Raw genomic sequence first — 17,284 nt, forward strand, 5'->3', positions numbered from 1 at the left:
GCCGGCATATATTACACCAGGTCCATACCGGCGGGACCTGGCTCTGCGAGCAGCCTGCGGAGTCCTCAGGGAGGCTCTGGGGGATCTGGCCCCGGAGGGGTGCCCCCACAGTGGCCTGGCCCGTGATCAGGGCCCACCGATCCGCGGGCGGAATGTGCCGTGGGGGCACTTTTTCCCTCCGCGCCAGCCAGTATAACAGTCCACCATGACTGGCGCCGAGAAGAACCCCCCAGCGCATATGCTGGGATGACGCAAGCACACGCTGCTGCTCCCTGCGCATGCGCCAGCTCATGCCGGCCGGAAAAATTCCAGGAGCGGGATTCTCCCATAACCGGCAGGGCGGGCCGTACCAGCGCTGAGGAGTGGCGTGAACCACTCCGGTGTTGGGCCGCCTGGAAGGTGCGGAATCCTCTGCACGTTCAGGGGCTAGGACGGCGGCGGCGGTTTGGCTTGGCGCTGCGCCAACCCGCGCCAAAGGGCCTCCACCTGCCGGCACGAGTTGGTGCATGCGCGGAAGCATGTGCTTGTGTCATCCCAGCACATGCGCAGGGGGTGTTCTTCTCCGCACTGGCCATGGCGGATCGTTACACTGGCCGGCACAGATGGAAAGAGCGGCTCCAAGGCACAGGCTCGCCCATGGATCGGTGGACCCCGAATGTGGGCCAGGCCACTGTGCCCCCCCCCCCCCCACCCCCCCCCCCCCCCCCCCACCCCCCCACCCCCCACCCCCGAGGACTCTGCAGGCTGCTGCAGAGCCAGGACCCGCTGGTATGGACCTGGTGTAACATACGTCGGCAGGACACGCCAAAAAAGGGCGGCCACTCGGCCCATCGCGAGCTGGAGAATCACCGGAGGGGCCGCTGCCAAAGAGCCCCGACCGGCGCGACCCGATTCCCACCCCCGCCGAAAAACCAGTGTTGGAGATTCAATATTTGAATACTCAGGTGAAGAATAAGCAATAATATTATATTTGGTCCAATGATATCAATCGTATTAAAAAATGATAACTTGATCTTTGAAATAGCAGTGTATAAATTTATTTTCTAGGGCAGCACAGTGGCATAGTGGTTAGCACTGTTGTCTGACGGCGTCAAGGCTCTGGCTTTGATCCCGACCCCGGGTCACAGTCCGTGTAGATTTTGCAGATTGTCCCCGGTCTGCGTGATGTGCAGGGTAGGTACATTGGCCACATTAAATTGCCCCATAATTGAAAAAAATAATTGGGTACTTTAAATTTTAAAAAATGTATTTTTTTCCCCAATTTCTAACCCTCAATCTAAACACATTGGTTTACGCTGTGCTATAGTCTCAAAGGGTTGACAGGCATCACAGCTAAACAGCTCTATTTCCTCTGTGAGAATAAACAGTAAATGACAATAGATTAATTTATAATGAAACAGTGCCCTCACAGCCAAACTAATTTCTCCTCGCACCCATTATGCACCAACAGATAATTTCCAATAGAAACTGCTTAATTGCAGCCAGGATTTCTTCCCTCCATGACCTAAGGTTGTTTAAGCCAATTGTAATGACACTTGTCTTATCCTAGTAGATACCAGCCAGCTCTGTATTTGTCCTACAATATATCTCTGGCTTCAAGAAAGGTTCCCCAAAATACATTTCACAAAAACACTTATGTAGAACAGATTCTCTCTGGAGTGCATCTGAACCCCAAAGTCTCAGAAATGCATCCAACAGAGTGTGCTATTGAATTACTTAAAGTTTCCAGGTTCTTAATAATCTTTGACGCCATGTTGTTTGCAACTATTTTATTGATTCGCTATTTAATTTTTAATCGGCATTCCATTGAGACATATAATCATAAAAACAGGAGCGAAGGAGACCAATTCAGACCATTATGTCTGTGTCAGCTCTTTGAAAACATCATCAATTCCACACTCAAGGAACTTTATTATTTTATTGTCAAGTTCCTTTTCTCCTCACACCAAGGAACATCTGACTGAAATATGTGATAGCTTTGGATGAACAAGTAGTTGTTTCAAAGGGAATCACATTTATCAGCGGCAATCAGGCAAACCTTAATGTGGGAAGAGAGAGTCAGAATTGTTCTCACCACAGTTACATCCCAAAACAGCACACAGCAGGTTTGGATGAAAAGAACCCTTTCGCCTCTTTCAGATCATCCTTTCTGATCACCAATCCTATCGCACTTTTCGCTTGTGAAATAACGGGCGCGATTCAGCGACCCTGTTGCTCCCGCCGCAAATCCAGGCGCAATGGGTGAATCGCGCATGAGACTAAAATGGGTCTCTGTGAGCAGCGTGAAATCTTGAGCAAGTCACTCGACGCGCTCTGCCTGATGCCACCAAGTGGCCCCACTAAACATGCCATTCAGCAGCCTTTACAATCATAGAATTTACAATGCAGAAGGAGGTCATTCAGCCCATCGAGTCTACACCGGCCCGTGCAAAGGGCACCCTACTGAAGCCCACACATCTACCCTATCCCCGTTACCCTGTAACCCCTACTTAACATTTTTTTGGACACTAAGGGCAATTTAGCATGGCCAATCCACCTAACCCACACATCTTTGGACTGTGGGAGGAAACCGGAACATCCGGAGGAAACCCACGCAGACATGGGGAGAATGTATAGGCTCCGCACAGACAGTGACCCAGCCAGGAATCGAACCTTGGACCCTGGAGCTTTGACGCAACTGTGCTAACCACAATGCTACCGTGCTGCCACTTGAGTCCACTGAATCACTCGAACATCTTTATTCTTGCATAATCACACATTCCTCCGCCACTAAATTTCCAAATTAAACTGTGGTCAAATGGGAACGCTGTGGTGATTTTGTTTAACATGGAAGAAAAATTATAAGAGAGATTCTGCTCAAATATTGCCCAAGATAAAATGGCAGATGTTCATAAACATTGTCTGAAGTCTGCAAACTAGGCACCCACATCCACATTTGCTACCAGAGGTGTCAAGGGAAGGCAGCCTAAAGATTTGGAATAGCTTACCGAAAAATAAGTCGAAATGAGCGTTACTGATAAAAATGCCGATGGTTCATACACTAATCAATGCTTTGACACTAAGTGACAGAGTATTTGACGAGAATTGGGTTCACACTCAACCCTGACTGACAGATTGAATATCTCCCTGTGTACTGATTGTAAAGTTACTGCAGTAACCTGGATCATGTGAATGAAATCGAATTTTCTGCATTCCTTCCTCTCCTTGTTTTGCTTTTCATATTCTTCTGAGCGCATCTGGTTCCAAGTGAAGGAGATGTTAAGTCCTTGAGTTATTTCTTTCACAAGATCTACAGCAAAGGTAGATTTAGAAGGAAGTTCTTCATGTTAATTAAATGATTGGAAACACATTCTTTTTGTTTGTTATTTTGTCGTATACAGTCTCCTGAAACTCATTGCTGACTGGTTAGAAGTGGCCAGTTAGTGTCAGGGGAAATTGCACAGATTTAAACATTATGCTTCTATTTTCACATTTCAGCATATCACACTTACTGATGAAAATTAATTGGTTTGTAAAATTGGACACATCATCAATTAGTAAGTTTATTGTACATAGACATAGAGCATACAGTGGATAAGGAGGTTATTCGGCCCATCGCGTCTGTACCGACCCACTTAAACCGTCACTATCCCAGTAACTCAATAATCCCTCCTAACCTTTTTGGTCACTAAGGGCAATTTACCAATGGCCAAAGGGCAATGGCCAATCCACCTATCCTACACATCTTTAGACAGTGGGAGGAAACTGGAGTTTCCGGAGGAAACCCACGCAGACACGGGGAGAACGTATAGACTCCGCACAGACAGTGACCCAGTGGGGAATCGAACTTGGGACCCTGGCGCTGTGAAGCCACAGTGCTATACACCTGTGCTACCATGCTGCCCAATGGCAGTGGAAAGTGCTGGAATCATTCTGTTGTTTATATTCTTTCATGGGATGTGGATATAACCAGCAGGATCTACATTCACTGCCCATCCCTACTTGACCTTGAAACAGTGGTGGTGAACCACCTTCTTGAACCGCTGTGGTATCGGTAAACCCAGACTGCTGTTAGGGAGGGATTTTCCAGACGTTTGACCCAGCATCAATGTAGGTACCACCGTGAGGAAAACAAAGGTAGTTTTAAATAATTTATATTTTTAGTGGTAGACATTAGAAATCAAGTATAGTTTTAAATGGTGTTCGTAAAACAAAGGTGATTTTAAGGGATTCATATCTAGTAAAGTGAGTTTAACTTAATGTTTCTACAACCTACAGATTGATTCATGCTGGACAAAGGTGTTTGTATGGGTGGGGGCTGGTTCAGTCCCAACTGTGTTTCTATTGTGCTTATTGAGGGCTGTGCCATGAAGAATAAATAAAAGGCATGTGATGTTGCTTAGCAAATAGGGCCTTGTAAGGTAGATGAGCTTTTAGAACAAAGAACAAAGAAGAAAGAAAATTACAGCACAGGAACAGGCCCTTCGGCCCTCCCAGCCTGCGCCAAACCAGATCCTTTATCTAAACCTGTTGCCTATTTTCCAAGGATCTACTTCCCTCTGTTCCCCACCCATGCATATATAGAACATAGAACAGTACAGCACAGAACAGGCCCTTCAGCCCTCAATGTTGTGCCGAGCCATGATCACCCTACTCAAACCCACGTAGCCACCCTATACCCGTAACCCAACAACACCCCCCCCCCCCTTAACCCTACTTTATTAGGACACTACGGGCAATTTAGCATGGCCAATCCACCTAACCCACACATCTTTGGACTGTGGGAGGAAACCGGAGCACCCGGAGGAAACCCACGCACACAGGGGGAGGACGTGCAGACTCCACACAGACAGTGACCCAGCCGGGAATCGAACCTGGGACCCTGGAGCTGTGAAGCATTTATGCTAACCACCATGCTACCCTGCTGCCCCATGGCACGTTGATGGAAAAAGTGAAGTCGTATGGGGTTCAGGGTGCACTAGCTAGATGGGCAACAGGAGACAGAGAGTAGTGGTGGAAGGGAGTGTCTCAAAATGGAGAAAGGTGACTAGTGGTATTCCACAGGGATCCGTGCTCGGACCACTGTTGTTTGTGATATACATAAATGATCTGGAGGAAGGTACATCTGCCTCTACCACCTCCGCTGGCAAAGCGTTCCAGGCACCCACCACCCTCTGCGTAAAAACCATCCCACGCACATCTCCCTTAAACTTTCCCCCTCTCACCTTGAAATCAAGACCCCTTGTAATTGACACCCCCACTCTTGGAAAAAGCTTGTTACTATCCACCCTGTCCATACCTCTCATAATTTTGTAGACCTCAATCAGATCCCCCCCTCAACCTCCGTCTTTCCAACGAAAACAATCCAAATGTACTCAACCTTTTTTCATAGCTAGCACCATCCATACCAGGCAACATCCTGGTGAACCGCCTCTGCACCCTCACTAAAGCATCCATATCTTTCTGGTAATGTGGTGAAAAGAACTGCACGCAGTACTCCAAATGTGGCCTAACCAAAGTCCTATACAACTGTAACGTGACCTGCCGACTCTTGTACTTAATACCCCGTCCGATGAAGGCAAGCATGCTGTATGCCTTCTTGACCACTCTATCAACCTGCGTTCCCACCTACAGGGTACAATGGACCTGAACTCCCAGATCTTTCGGTACATCAATTTTCCCCAGGACTCTTCCATTGACCGTATAGTCCGCTCTTGAATTAGATCTTCTAAAATGCATCACCTCGCATTTGCCTGGATTGAGCTCCATCTGCCATTTCTCTGCCCAACTCTCCAATCTATCTATATTTTGTTGTTTTCTCCGACAGTCCTCCTCATTATCTGCAACTCCATCAATCTTAGTATCATCTGTAAACTTGCTAATGAGACCACCTATACCTTCCTCCAGATCATTTATGTATATCACAAACAACAGTGGTCCGAGCACGGATCCCTGTGGAATACCACTAGTCACCTTTCTCCATTTTGAGACACTCCCTTCCACCACTACTCTCTGTCTCCTGTTGCCCATCTAGTTTGTACACCCTGAACCCCATACGACTTCACTTTTTCCATCAACCTGCCATGGGAAACTTTATCAAATGCCTTACTGAGGTCCATGTATACGACATCTACAGCCCTTCCCTCATCAATTAACTTTCTCACTTTCTCAAAGAATTCTATTATGTTTGTAAGACATGACCTTCCCTGCACAAAACCATGCTGCCCATCACTGATAAATCTATTTTCTTCCAAATGGGAATAGATCCTATCCCTCAGTATCTTCTCCAACAGTTTGCCTACCATTGACGTCAAGCTCACAGGTCTATAATTCCCTGGATTATCCCTGCTACCCTTCTTAAATAAAGAGACAACATTAGCAATTCTCCAGTCCTCCGGCACATCACCCGTGCTCAAGGATGCTGCAAAGATATCTGTTAAGGCCCCAGCTATTTTGTCCCTCACTCCCCTTAGTAACATGGGATAGATCCCATCCAGACTTGGGGACTTGTCCATTTTAATGCCTTTTAGCATACCCAAAACTTCCCCCTTCCTTATGCCGACTTGACCTGGAGTATTTAAAATCCATCCCCAGCCTCAACATCCGTCATGTCCCTCTCCTTGGTGAATACCGATGCAAAGTACTCATTAAGAATCTCACACATTTCCTCTAATTCCACACATAAATTCCCTCTTTTGTCTTTGAGTGGGCCAATCCTTTCTCTAGTTACCCTCTTGCTCCTTATATATGAATAAAAGGCTTTGGGATTTTCCTTAACCCTGTTAGCCAAAGATATTTCATGACCCCTTTTAGCCCTCTTTATTGCGCGTTTGAGATTTATCCTACTTTCCCGATAATCCTCCAAAGCTTCATCAGTTTTAAGTCGCCTAGATCTTATGTATGCTTCCTTTTTCATCTTAGCTAGACTCACAATTCCACCCGTCATCCATTGTTCCCTAATCTTGCCATTTCTATCCCTCATTTTCACAGGGACATGTCTGTCCTACACTCTAATCAACCTCTCCTTAGAAGACTCCTACGTTTCAAATGTGGATTTACCCTCAAACAACTGCTTCCAATCCACATTCCCGAGCTCCTGCCGAATTTTGTTATAGTTGGCCTTTCCCCAATTTAGCACTCTTCCTTTAGGACCACTCTCGTCTTTGTCCATGAGTATTCTAAAACTTACGGAATTGTGATCGCTCTTCCCAAAGTAATCACTAACTGAAACTTCAACCACCTGGCCGGGCTCATTCCCCAATACCAGGTCCAGTATGACCCCTTCCCGAGTTGGACTATTTACGTACTGCTCTAAAAAAACTCTCCTGGATGCTCCTTACAAATTCTGCTCCATCTACGCCTCCAACGCTACATGAGTCCCATTTAATGTTGGGGAAGTTAAAATCTCCCATCACGACCACCCTATTGCTCCTACATTTTGCGATAATCTATCTACATATTTGTACCTCTACTTCATGCTCGCTTTTGGGAGGCCTGTAGTAAAGTCCCAACAATGTTACTACACCCTTCCTATTTCTTAGCTCTACCCATATTGCCTCAGTGCTCGAATCCTCCATCATGCCCTCCTTAATCACAGCTGTGATATCATCTCCAACCAATGATGAAACTCCTCCACCCCTTTTACCTCCCTCTCTATCCCTCCTGAAGCATCAGGTAAAGTTTTGCCAGTCTTGCCCTTCCCTCAACCAAATCTCAGTAATACAAATAACATCATATTCCCAGGTACTAATCCAAGCCCTAAATTCATCTGCCTTACCTGCTACACTTCTCGCATTAAAACAAATGCACCTCAGACCATCTGTCCATTTGCGTTCACCATCTCCTCCCTGTCTACTCTTCCCCTCAGCCACATTGAGTTTAGTATCTCGTACCTTACTGGCTTTAGTTGCTGCCTCTTTACTGTCCTCTAACTTCCTAATCTGGTTCCCATCCCCCTGCCACATTAGTTTAAAACCTCCCCAACAGTGTTAGCAAAAGCACCCCCTAGGACATTGGTTCCAGTCCTGCCCAGGTGTAGACCATCTGATTTGTAATGGTCCCACCGCCCCGAGAACCGCTTCCAATGCCCCAAAAATCTGAACTGCTCCCTCCTGCACCATCTCTCAAGCAACGTATTCATTCTGACTATTCTTGAATTTCTACTCTGACTGTCTCGTGTGTAGCCACTGTAGCCACCTAAAATGGACACTGAACTAAACAAAATGGAGAATCGCTAAGACTGCAGGGAAAAACAGTTTAGCCAAGGCAAGCAGCCTGCAAACACTCATTAGCATTTTGCAAGCAGCAAAACCAGTTTCTGGCCAGGTGGAAGATCTCAAACCAAAGGTGATAATGGCAGAACGTTTTACATACTAATGAGGCAGTCCAGATCTAGGCACACACAATGGCAACATTTGGGTTTGAATAAGATACTTGAGTGGATGTCCAGACAGAGCGGCACCAGAAGTATCCACTATAGAAACCGCCCCCACCATCAAGAAAGACCCTCACATTGGAGGAATTCAAAAGATATCGATTGGAAGCGATCCAATCGATACCTGAAGGTAAAGCCCGCCCAGGAAAAGGCAGGGACATTGGGGACCCCTATAAAAGTAGACCCCCACACATGGTCCTGTCTGTTGTTTCGTGCTCCGGCTTTGACCAAGAACTCCATCCTGTATCCTGACTCCAGCCGTTGAGCACCAGCCGCCGAACCGTAAGTGCCAATACGACGCTCGCTACGCGAACCAAGCTCTCTAGACCCCCAGTGACCAGCACGCTTTCTGAAGGTTGCAGACCAAGACCGGGACGAAGGCCTCGCTCCCTGACCTTGCCTGTTCCTGTTTAGTTAAGTATTCTGATTGCTTAGTTTAGTCATAGCTTAGTCCCTTAGTGTGTGCATGCGTATTTATTATAATTGTATAATAAATATTGATCGTTTGGAACTTACTAATCGGTGTATCGTTTTATTACTTTGAACCTGACCTTTGAATATTTGTGAGGTGTCTATATGGCATCTGGCGACCCCTGAGCTGAAAAATACATATACAGAGCCTAGTAGTGTTAAGCACACGGCCTTTAACAGAGGCAAGTTAATACACTCCAATAAACGCGTTTTACACCCATAGCAAAACGTGCAACATTTAGTGGCGACATCCTGACGGGACACGGTTATAAGTGGTACCCCCACTCCGTCGAGGACCCTGAAATTTGAATTAGAAATCTGGTAAAGAAAAAGGAAAGAAATCACAAATATTCAAGGTGTTCAAAGGAATAAACGTAATTCGGAAGTGTGTTTAGTGCATGCGTACTAACAGGGTTGTAAGGAAAACCTGAAAGCATTTTTGTTGCGACAAACTTTCGGTAGTTTTGTGAACGGAACATAGCGTAAGCCTTACCCGTTTCGTGAGACATAACCTCAACACCCCCTGTTCTAAATTTAAAGTGAGTCAGAAAAATGGCCATGCAGGCAATGGAACGCCTCATGAACCCAGAACGGTTTGTGGTCGCAGCGACCAGCAGTAGCCGAGTAGGTCAGTGTCCCATGTGGGAGCTGGAACTCCACAAATATCTGCAAGGAAAGGGATGGCCCCTTTGGAAAGAGTTTTGTTTGAATGAGGAGACAGGTCCCGGAAGTATAGGACATACTTGGTGGGAGAACCTCTCTCAAATTCACAAGAAAAATATGAGTAAAGCACGTAAGCCGATGGCGATTGTGTCCTGTTTGGCACAATTGCGAGGCACAGAGGAGGTCGTTCAGACGCTCCGGGCAGAATTAGAAGAAAGAAATAGAATGAGTAAAGTGGATGTCAGGGACATCGAACAGGAAAATATGGATCTTAGAGGGAAGTTGGCAGAGAAAGGTAGAGAGGTGGATGATGCCAAGAGGGCACATCAGTCTTGTCTAGCCCATCTCAGCAGTTCCCAGACCCAGTACGAAAAGGCCTATCAGGACGTGCAACGTGCCGTCCTGATAAGAGAAGAATCAGAGAAGCAGGTAGAGGCTTTGCAGAGGCAATGCTCTGACCTTAAAGCAGCTTTGAGAGCACTCCATGCTGCCACCACAGAACAAAGGCAAAGTACAGTAGATCACGCGAAATGCAGGAAGCAGATTGCAGAGCTGCAATCGCTGCTTTCGGTGCAAAATGGGTTTCAAAGCACCTTTGGAACGCAGTTAGATGAGGAGAATGCCCCAGACTGGAAAGAGTTAAGTGAGACAGCGCAGCGTTATGTTCAGGGAACATGTGTGCCAGCAGCGCAGCAGAAAAGGCTAAGCACCCCAACCCCCCACAGTTACCATTCCAATGAATCCAGTCACCACCCAGAGAAAAGCGACCATAGAAGGCGCACCCGATATAACTTACACCACCCCCTTAACTGTAACCCAACTAAGGGACGCGTGTGAGAAGATCACTCCGTTTCTCCCCACCGCAGACCCCCACCAGTTTTTCGCAAAGGTAAAGCAACAGGCTACCATGTACGGCCTGGACGAGAGAGAGAGCAGTTTAAACTCATAGTTCTGAGTTTAGACCAATCGGTAGTAGCAGCCCTCCCCGACCCACAGAACGTTGGCGGAGGCACCCTAGAGGAAATGCACACCTCCATTTTAGATGCCATAGGGTATAATCGAGGTGACCCCGTGGAAGGACTTAATAAGTGCCGGCAGAAGAAATCCGAGCACCCCACAGCATTCGCCGGAAGGCTGTGGATCCATTTTAACGCAGTATTTGCGATTTAAATAGAGCCCATTTGAACCGTGAAAATATGGTTAAATGGACGCGCACCATAATTTCTCATGCAACAGAAGCAGGACAGAGCGCTTGCAACAGCTATGACCCCTCAGAGGAGGCCCATAATGAGAAGTGGGTCCTGAAAAGATTGTCCCGCGCTTGGGAGCAATCAGTTCAGGGCAAGAGTAAAGTGAAATCCCCAGAAGAAGCTCAGGCTGCAGCAGACATACAGGCAGTGAGAGAGCACCAAAAACCCGTGTGGGTGAATGAAGGAAAGAGCAGCCCTCCACAGAAGTCGCAGGAATGCTACAACTGTGGACAGTTAGGACATTGGGCTAAGGAATGTAATGGACCCCAGAGATCACAGAGAGGCCAGCAGACAGGCACTCTGAACAGGAATAAAGCCAAACCGATCCATAGTATAGGGATCCAGTCAGGACAGACCAATGTGGACGGAACGGACTGACGGTGTTCGGGCTCCCCCACTTGGGTCTGTGACACACTATGGGATCCATCAGGAAGACCGGTAGTCACGGCAAAGTTAAGAGGGAAGCCCATAGAGTTACTTTGGGACACAGGAGGCTCCCGCACCACAATTAACTCCACCACCACGGCACAAGCAGACACGTGGCCGACCACCTCCACCATCACACTTAGCGGGTTCACAGGACACTCGCAGCAGGGACATATCACAGCACCCGTAGCAATCCAGCTAGGGAACATTTCCACCAAACACCCCGTTGTTCTAGTAAATCTTCCCCGGACAGCAGAACACATCCTAGGGATAGATTTTATGAATGCCCATAGCCTGTCGTTCGACCCAGTGAACCAATGTGTCTGGCGAATGGCAAGATCGGACAGAGCACCCGCTACTCTCACAGTAGGAGAGTACGCTAACAGGATTAGCGCAGTAGGAGACTATTCATTTGACTTGACTACACTAAACACGGACAGACAAGTTAAGGCAGTACTCAACAAACATAGGACAGCATTTGCCAGTCACCGGCATGACTGCGGTAGAATGGCTGGACAAATTCACGTTACCGGACCTGACCCCAGACCACAAAAACAATATAGATTTCCCCTAGAAGCAGAGGGAGAAATAGAGAAGGTAATAGGTAGCTTATTGGAGCAAGGTGTGCTTAGAACAGTAGCCTCGACCAATAATGCCCCTATTTGGCCAGTGAGAAAGCCCGACGGATCATGGCGTCTGACCATTGATTATCGGGAACTCAATAAAGTAACCCCAGCAGTAGCCCCCACGGTAGCAACAAGTCCCGAGACCATGCTCAAGCAGGGACTCAACTCCAAATATTTCACGGTATTGGACATTAGCAATGGCTTCTGGTCAATCCCATTGGCAAAGGCGTGCCAGTACAAATTTGCCTTCACTTTTAAAACACAACAGTATACGTGGACATGCCTTCCACAAGGATTCCACAATTCCCCCTCCATTTTCCACCGACAGCTGGCGAATGGCTTAGAAAAATTTTCCCGCCCCGAATGTCTGGTACAGTATGTAGACGACCTACTACTGCAGACAGACACAAAGGCAGAGCACATTACGCTTCTGGCCGAACTCCTGGAACTTTTAACCGAGATTGGATGTAAAGTTAACCCAAGAAAGGCCCAGATTTTGGAAAATAAAGTGATGTATTTGGGTACAATCATCACGCACGGCAAACGCGAGATCGAATTCAAAAGAATTGATTCGATTGTCAAATTGCCCCTTCCCCAGAATGTTTCAGCACTCCGGTCGTTCTTCGGACTGGTTGGTTATTGTCAGAACCACATCGACGGATTCGCGACAAAAGCCGCCCCACTCTCAGACCTCCTTAAGAAAGGAGCCCCCTGGGAATGGCTTCCGCAGCATACAGAGGTTGTGGAAGAGTTAAAGAAAGCCCTTAGCGCAGCACCCGCGCTACAAGTCCCAGACCCACTTTCCCCCTATGCAATAGAGGTAGCGAGCACAGATCTGACCCTCTCGGCCGTGTTACTTCAGGAACGGCACGAGCAGCTAAGACCAGTGGCTTATGCCTCCCGACTGTTAGACCCAGTTGAACAAGGATTTTCAGCCTGCGAGAGGCACCTCCTTGCTGTCTTCTGGGCAGTGCAATATTTTTCGTACATTACCGGACTCAACCCCACCACCATTTTGACCGAGCACACCCCCACCCAGTTACTCCTAGACGGTCGACTGAAGGACGGTTCAGTTAGCCAGATTAGGGCAGCTAGGTGGACACTACTTTTACAAGGACGGGACATTACAGTAAAACGGACCCGCACACACACATTTTTAGCCGACAACCTCCAATACCCAGGACAGCCCCATGAATGTGAAATTGTAGCCCCCTTACATAACACAGGACCCTTTATAGCAAAGACACCCCCAGGAAGATAGGGAACCCAAAACAAAGCCCTCAACCCACAGACACGTGTGGAACACTGAGGATATACGTAGACGGTTCATCCACAGTTTTAGAAGGTGAGCGTATCACAGGATGCGGCATCTATGTCGAGGACGCGCAGGGGCGCGCTCTCGAAGAGATAGCTTTAAAATTACCAGGACACTTAGGCGCGCAGGCAGCAGAGCTCGCGGCCATAGCTTATATAGTGGACCACCCCGATTCTTTCCCCAGCCCAGCGGACATATATTCGGACAGTTTATATGTCTGTAATAGTTTAACAGATTTTCTGCCCCTGTGGAGGACACGAGGTTTCGTCTCCGCAGATGGGAAACCCCTTCCATCAGCCCCTTTACTCCAACACATCTTAGAGAAAGCGAAGGACAGGACCTTCGGCATTATCAAAGTAAGAAGCCACCATAGGTCATCCCCCCCTGGGAATGTAAAAGCCGACGCACTGGCTAAGGCAGGACACTTATGGACACCCCCAGCTAGCGCACCAGCTAGCGCCCCTGTGAGCGCAGTTCAAGTCTCACAGACCAATATTAAGGATTTAGTAGAGGCACAGAAGCAGGATGAGGATCTCAGGGAGATTTTCAAAGGCAACTTTGTGCCACAGTATGACAAATTCAGACACGCACTGACCACACATGAAGGTGTGATCATAAAGGATCAGCTTTATGTGGTCCCGCAGCAGGACAGGAATGAAATGATTGCTTTGTTCCATGATGGACACGGGCATCAAGGGATCGACGCAACCACGAGGCACCTCAGGCAGCTCTGTTGGTGGCCTAACCTAAGGACAGATGTAAGTCACTACATCGAGAATTGCCTTATTTGCGCCCAGAATAACCCGGAGAGGTATTCTAAAAAGGCACAACTTCGGCATACTCGACCAGTTAATGGCCCCTGGACAAACCTCCAGATCGACTTTATAGGCCCATTGCCCCCTTGTAGGAATGGCTATAAATACGTTCTGGTGGTCATCGATACCTTTACCAAATGGGTAGAGGCATTCCCCTCTAGAACGAATACAGCTAAGACAGCAGCAAAGATCCTGACCCACCACATCTTCACGAGATGGGGTTTACCCCGAAGCATTGATTCGGACCAGGGATCTCACTTCACAGGACGGGTCATGAAGAACGTCCTGACAATATTTGGCATAAAACAAAATTTTCATATTGCGTATCACCCACAGTCCAGCGGGATTGTAGAGCGCATGAATCGGACCCTAAAATCAACACTTAGAAAAATGGTTCAAGAGAACAACTCCACATGGGATTCAGTGCTCCCATTTGCACTCATGTTCATCAGAAATACAGTTTCCACTTCCACAGGATACACACCACACACACTCATGACCGGACGCCCTATGAAAGGTACAGAATTCCTTTTAGGACTGGACATGACTAGCCCCGAAGTGACGGCCCTCACACATGAAAAGGCAGTTAAAGACCTGGTTGAGACTGTGAGGTCTGCACAGATCGCAGCCGCAGTTCAGCTAGGGAAACGCCGTAGACAAAGCACAGCATTCTTTAATAAGACCGTACACCCCACAGAATTCCAGGTTGGGCAACAGATAATGCTATCTGTATACAACCCCAGCAGTTTTTTGGCACCAAAATATTCCGGACCATACTCAATTTCGGATAAAATTAGCCCCTCAGTTTATAGGATAAAATATCCTAATGGTAAGACCGCGTGGTTCCATATCAACCAGTTAAAGGCATATGGAACACAGGCCAACCATGCACACCATGTCCTGCTAGACGCAGCAGAACACCTCACCCCACCCACTAGAGACACGTTTCCACCATCCCCCTCACAGACCAGTTCTTCATCGGACTCGCCCACGACTCCGCCCACTGACCACGACAGACCACGCCCCGAAACGCCCACAAGCTGCCGCGGCAGAGACAGCGATACAGACACTGACTCTGAGGACAGCCACAGCACACCACACTACAGCCCACATTGCAGCGACAATGACCCCGACTATAGTGACCCCATGGAAGTCACTTACATTAAAAACCCAGACCCACCACCCGACCCCGACGACCCCGACAACACCCATTCACTTTTGGACCCAACACTCTGGCACAGGGACAATTCTTACCGACTTGTCCGCAATGACGAAAGTGACCCCCGGTCACACAATTCAAAGATATCATGCCTGATCCACACAAGGGTGTGGGATCCGGGAGAGCAGGACGACACGGTGTCTGATTCCCGATACGGCAACCCCTTTGTGACCCTGTTCACAGAGACAGAGGAAAAGTGAGGTGTCCAGATGATGTAAAATAGGAACCGCTTGAGGGAAGCGATGTCCTTTCTGATGGAACCTGCACGCATGTTTATTTGTCAGTTTATGTTTGTTTGTTAATATGTTAAGAGATTGATTGCAGATCTTTTCAGCTGAAAAGATTGTGACCACCTCACACACCCGTTAGCTTGTCCGCAAATACCTTTGAGAACTTCGGTTCGCAAACCAACCGTTTGATTGGAGATCTTTTCAGTTGTAAGGATTGTGACCACCTCACACACCCGTTAGTTTGTCTGCAGATACCTCTGAGAACTTCAGTTGTGTCCTCTGGTGAACCGACACGGTTCACGACTTGTTCCCTGTTTTCAGATGAAGGAGCATCTTGGCTCCTCCATTGTTTTTAGGTGCCCCTCTATTCGGCGAATCGAGGCTGCAAATCCATGGTAAACACATTCTTGCCCGTTTAATCCAGGTTACTCAGGCAGTGGACAAACGGCACTGAGGACCCGCCCTGTCTGAGAACCCACTTTGGTCAGCCAAGCTCGGGTATGGCACAGCACGCCCTACCCGGGGATCCCATTCAAATCGTACCCGTAGCGGCCCATACGCAACCCATTCGACCTTTTGTTTCCAATTTGTTTTCATTTTTCGTTAGGCAGCCCTTAGGCCGCCATCCCACATGCTATTTACATCCAGGAACATTCGGATGGTAAATGATCAAAGCCTGCGAGACGGCTCGCAGGAGGAGAGTTGTTCGGTGTATTGTGTTCATTAAATTCGCTTTTGAAAAAAAAAATGAGGGGAGTCACAGGGTGTGACTTGGCCAGTCATTTTTAATGGGTCAATTGGAATTGAAAGACAGATACACTAACAAGTACGGATATTAAGCTGTATTGACAGATACTGTGCTTGATCCCACAGCTTTCGAAGGACGAAACAGAGATCACAGCAAGGATCGGCCATACAGGAGGAAGAAAAGAAGGAGAACGAAGAGAAGATGATGGAAGCCCACTTATTGCTTTTAAATGTTATATTTGTATGTGTCGAAGCAAGACACGTTTCCCCCACAACCCCCACCGTAAATGTTTCACTTGCAGCAACTCCCCAGTGCTCAGCTCTGATCAGTGAGGTTCAGACCTGGTGCACAAAATTTATGACATGGTACTCCATGTCATACGTGATCGAATCACTGCTAGTGATTGCGATCCTCGTCATACTCGTACAGACCCTCAGGTTGAGGAAGTGGAAGAGGAGAGCCTCCCGCTCCTGCCCCTCAACCGTCTATGGAGTTCGATCTCCTATTTTTCGGTTTCATCAATCCCCTCTGCCCCATGATGAATAAAGCACTGTGTGAATAAAATAAACTATATACCCATGTATTATATTGTCCTGAACTCGACTGCCGAGTCAGGAAATGTTATGTGATGTGGTATGAATGGATGAGGTTTAGTCTGTAATGAAATGTTTAAGTTAAGATAAGGATAATTGTGATAGGTAGAGGTTCCCAGTTTGTGGTAATGCATGTCCCCTTTGACATAGCGCCAAATAGAGATGTCAGTTAAAAAAAATTTTCTTCCCATAGTTTAAGGACAGAGTAGACGCTCAGGAGCTTGCCGAGGTCAGGGAACACAAAGAAGGCAACCCAGATGCACTCGAGGCAACGTACATAAGTGATCCTTCACAATATTTTGATTGTGAGGATCACAAGGAGGGAATGTATCCACTGTAGCCACCTAAAATGGACACTGAACTAAACAAAATGGAGAATCGCTAAGACTGCAGGGAAAAACAGTTTAGCCAAGGCAAGCAGCCTGCAAACACTCATTAGCATTTTGCAAGCAGCAAAACCAGTTTCTGGCCAGGTGGAAGATCTCAAACCAAAGGTGATAATGGCAGAACGTTTT

At 47.5% G+C, this 17,284-nt stretch overlaps 2 protein-coding genes across 2 annotated transcripts in view; both read right to left on the bottom strand.

Annotated features, from left to right (window-relative positions):
• The window catches only part of LOC119962084 (histamine N-methyltransferase-like), a 233,759-nt gene that overhangs the window by 72,314 nt on the left and 144,161 nt on the right, over positions 1-17,284 (bottom strand). The gene's annotated exons all lie outside the window — the stretch shown is intronic.
• The window catches only part of LOC119962085 (histamine N-methyltransferase-like), a 98,885-nt gene that overhangs the window by 11,168 nt on the left and 70,433 nt on the right, over positions 1-17,284 (bottom strand). The window contains exon 5 of the mRNA XM_038789940.1: positions 3,159-3,289. Coding sequence (XP_038645868.1) covers positions 3,159-3,289 — 131 coding nt within the window. The remainder of the gene's footprint in view (positions 1-3,158; positions 3,290-17,284) is intronic.

The sequence above is a fragment of the Scyliorhinus canicula genome, chromosome 2 (assembly GCF_902713615.1).
Source record: "Scyliorhinus canicula chromosome 2, sScyCan1.1, whole genome shotgun sequence".
Lineage (NCBI taxonomy): Eukaryota > Metazoa > Chordata > Chondrichthyes > Carcharhiniformes > Scyliorhinidae > Scyliorhinus > Scyliorhinus canicula.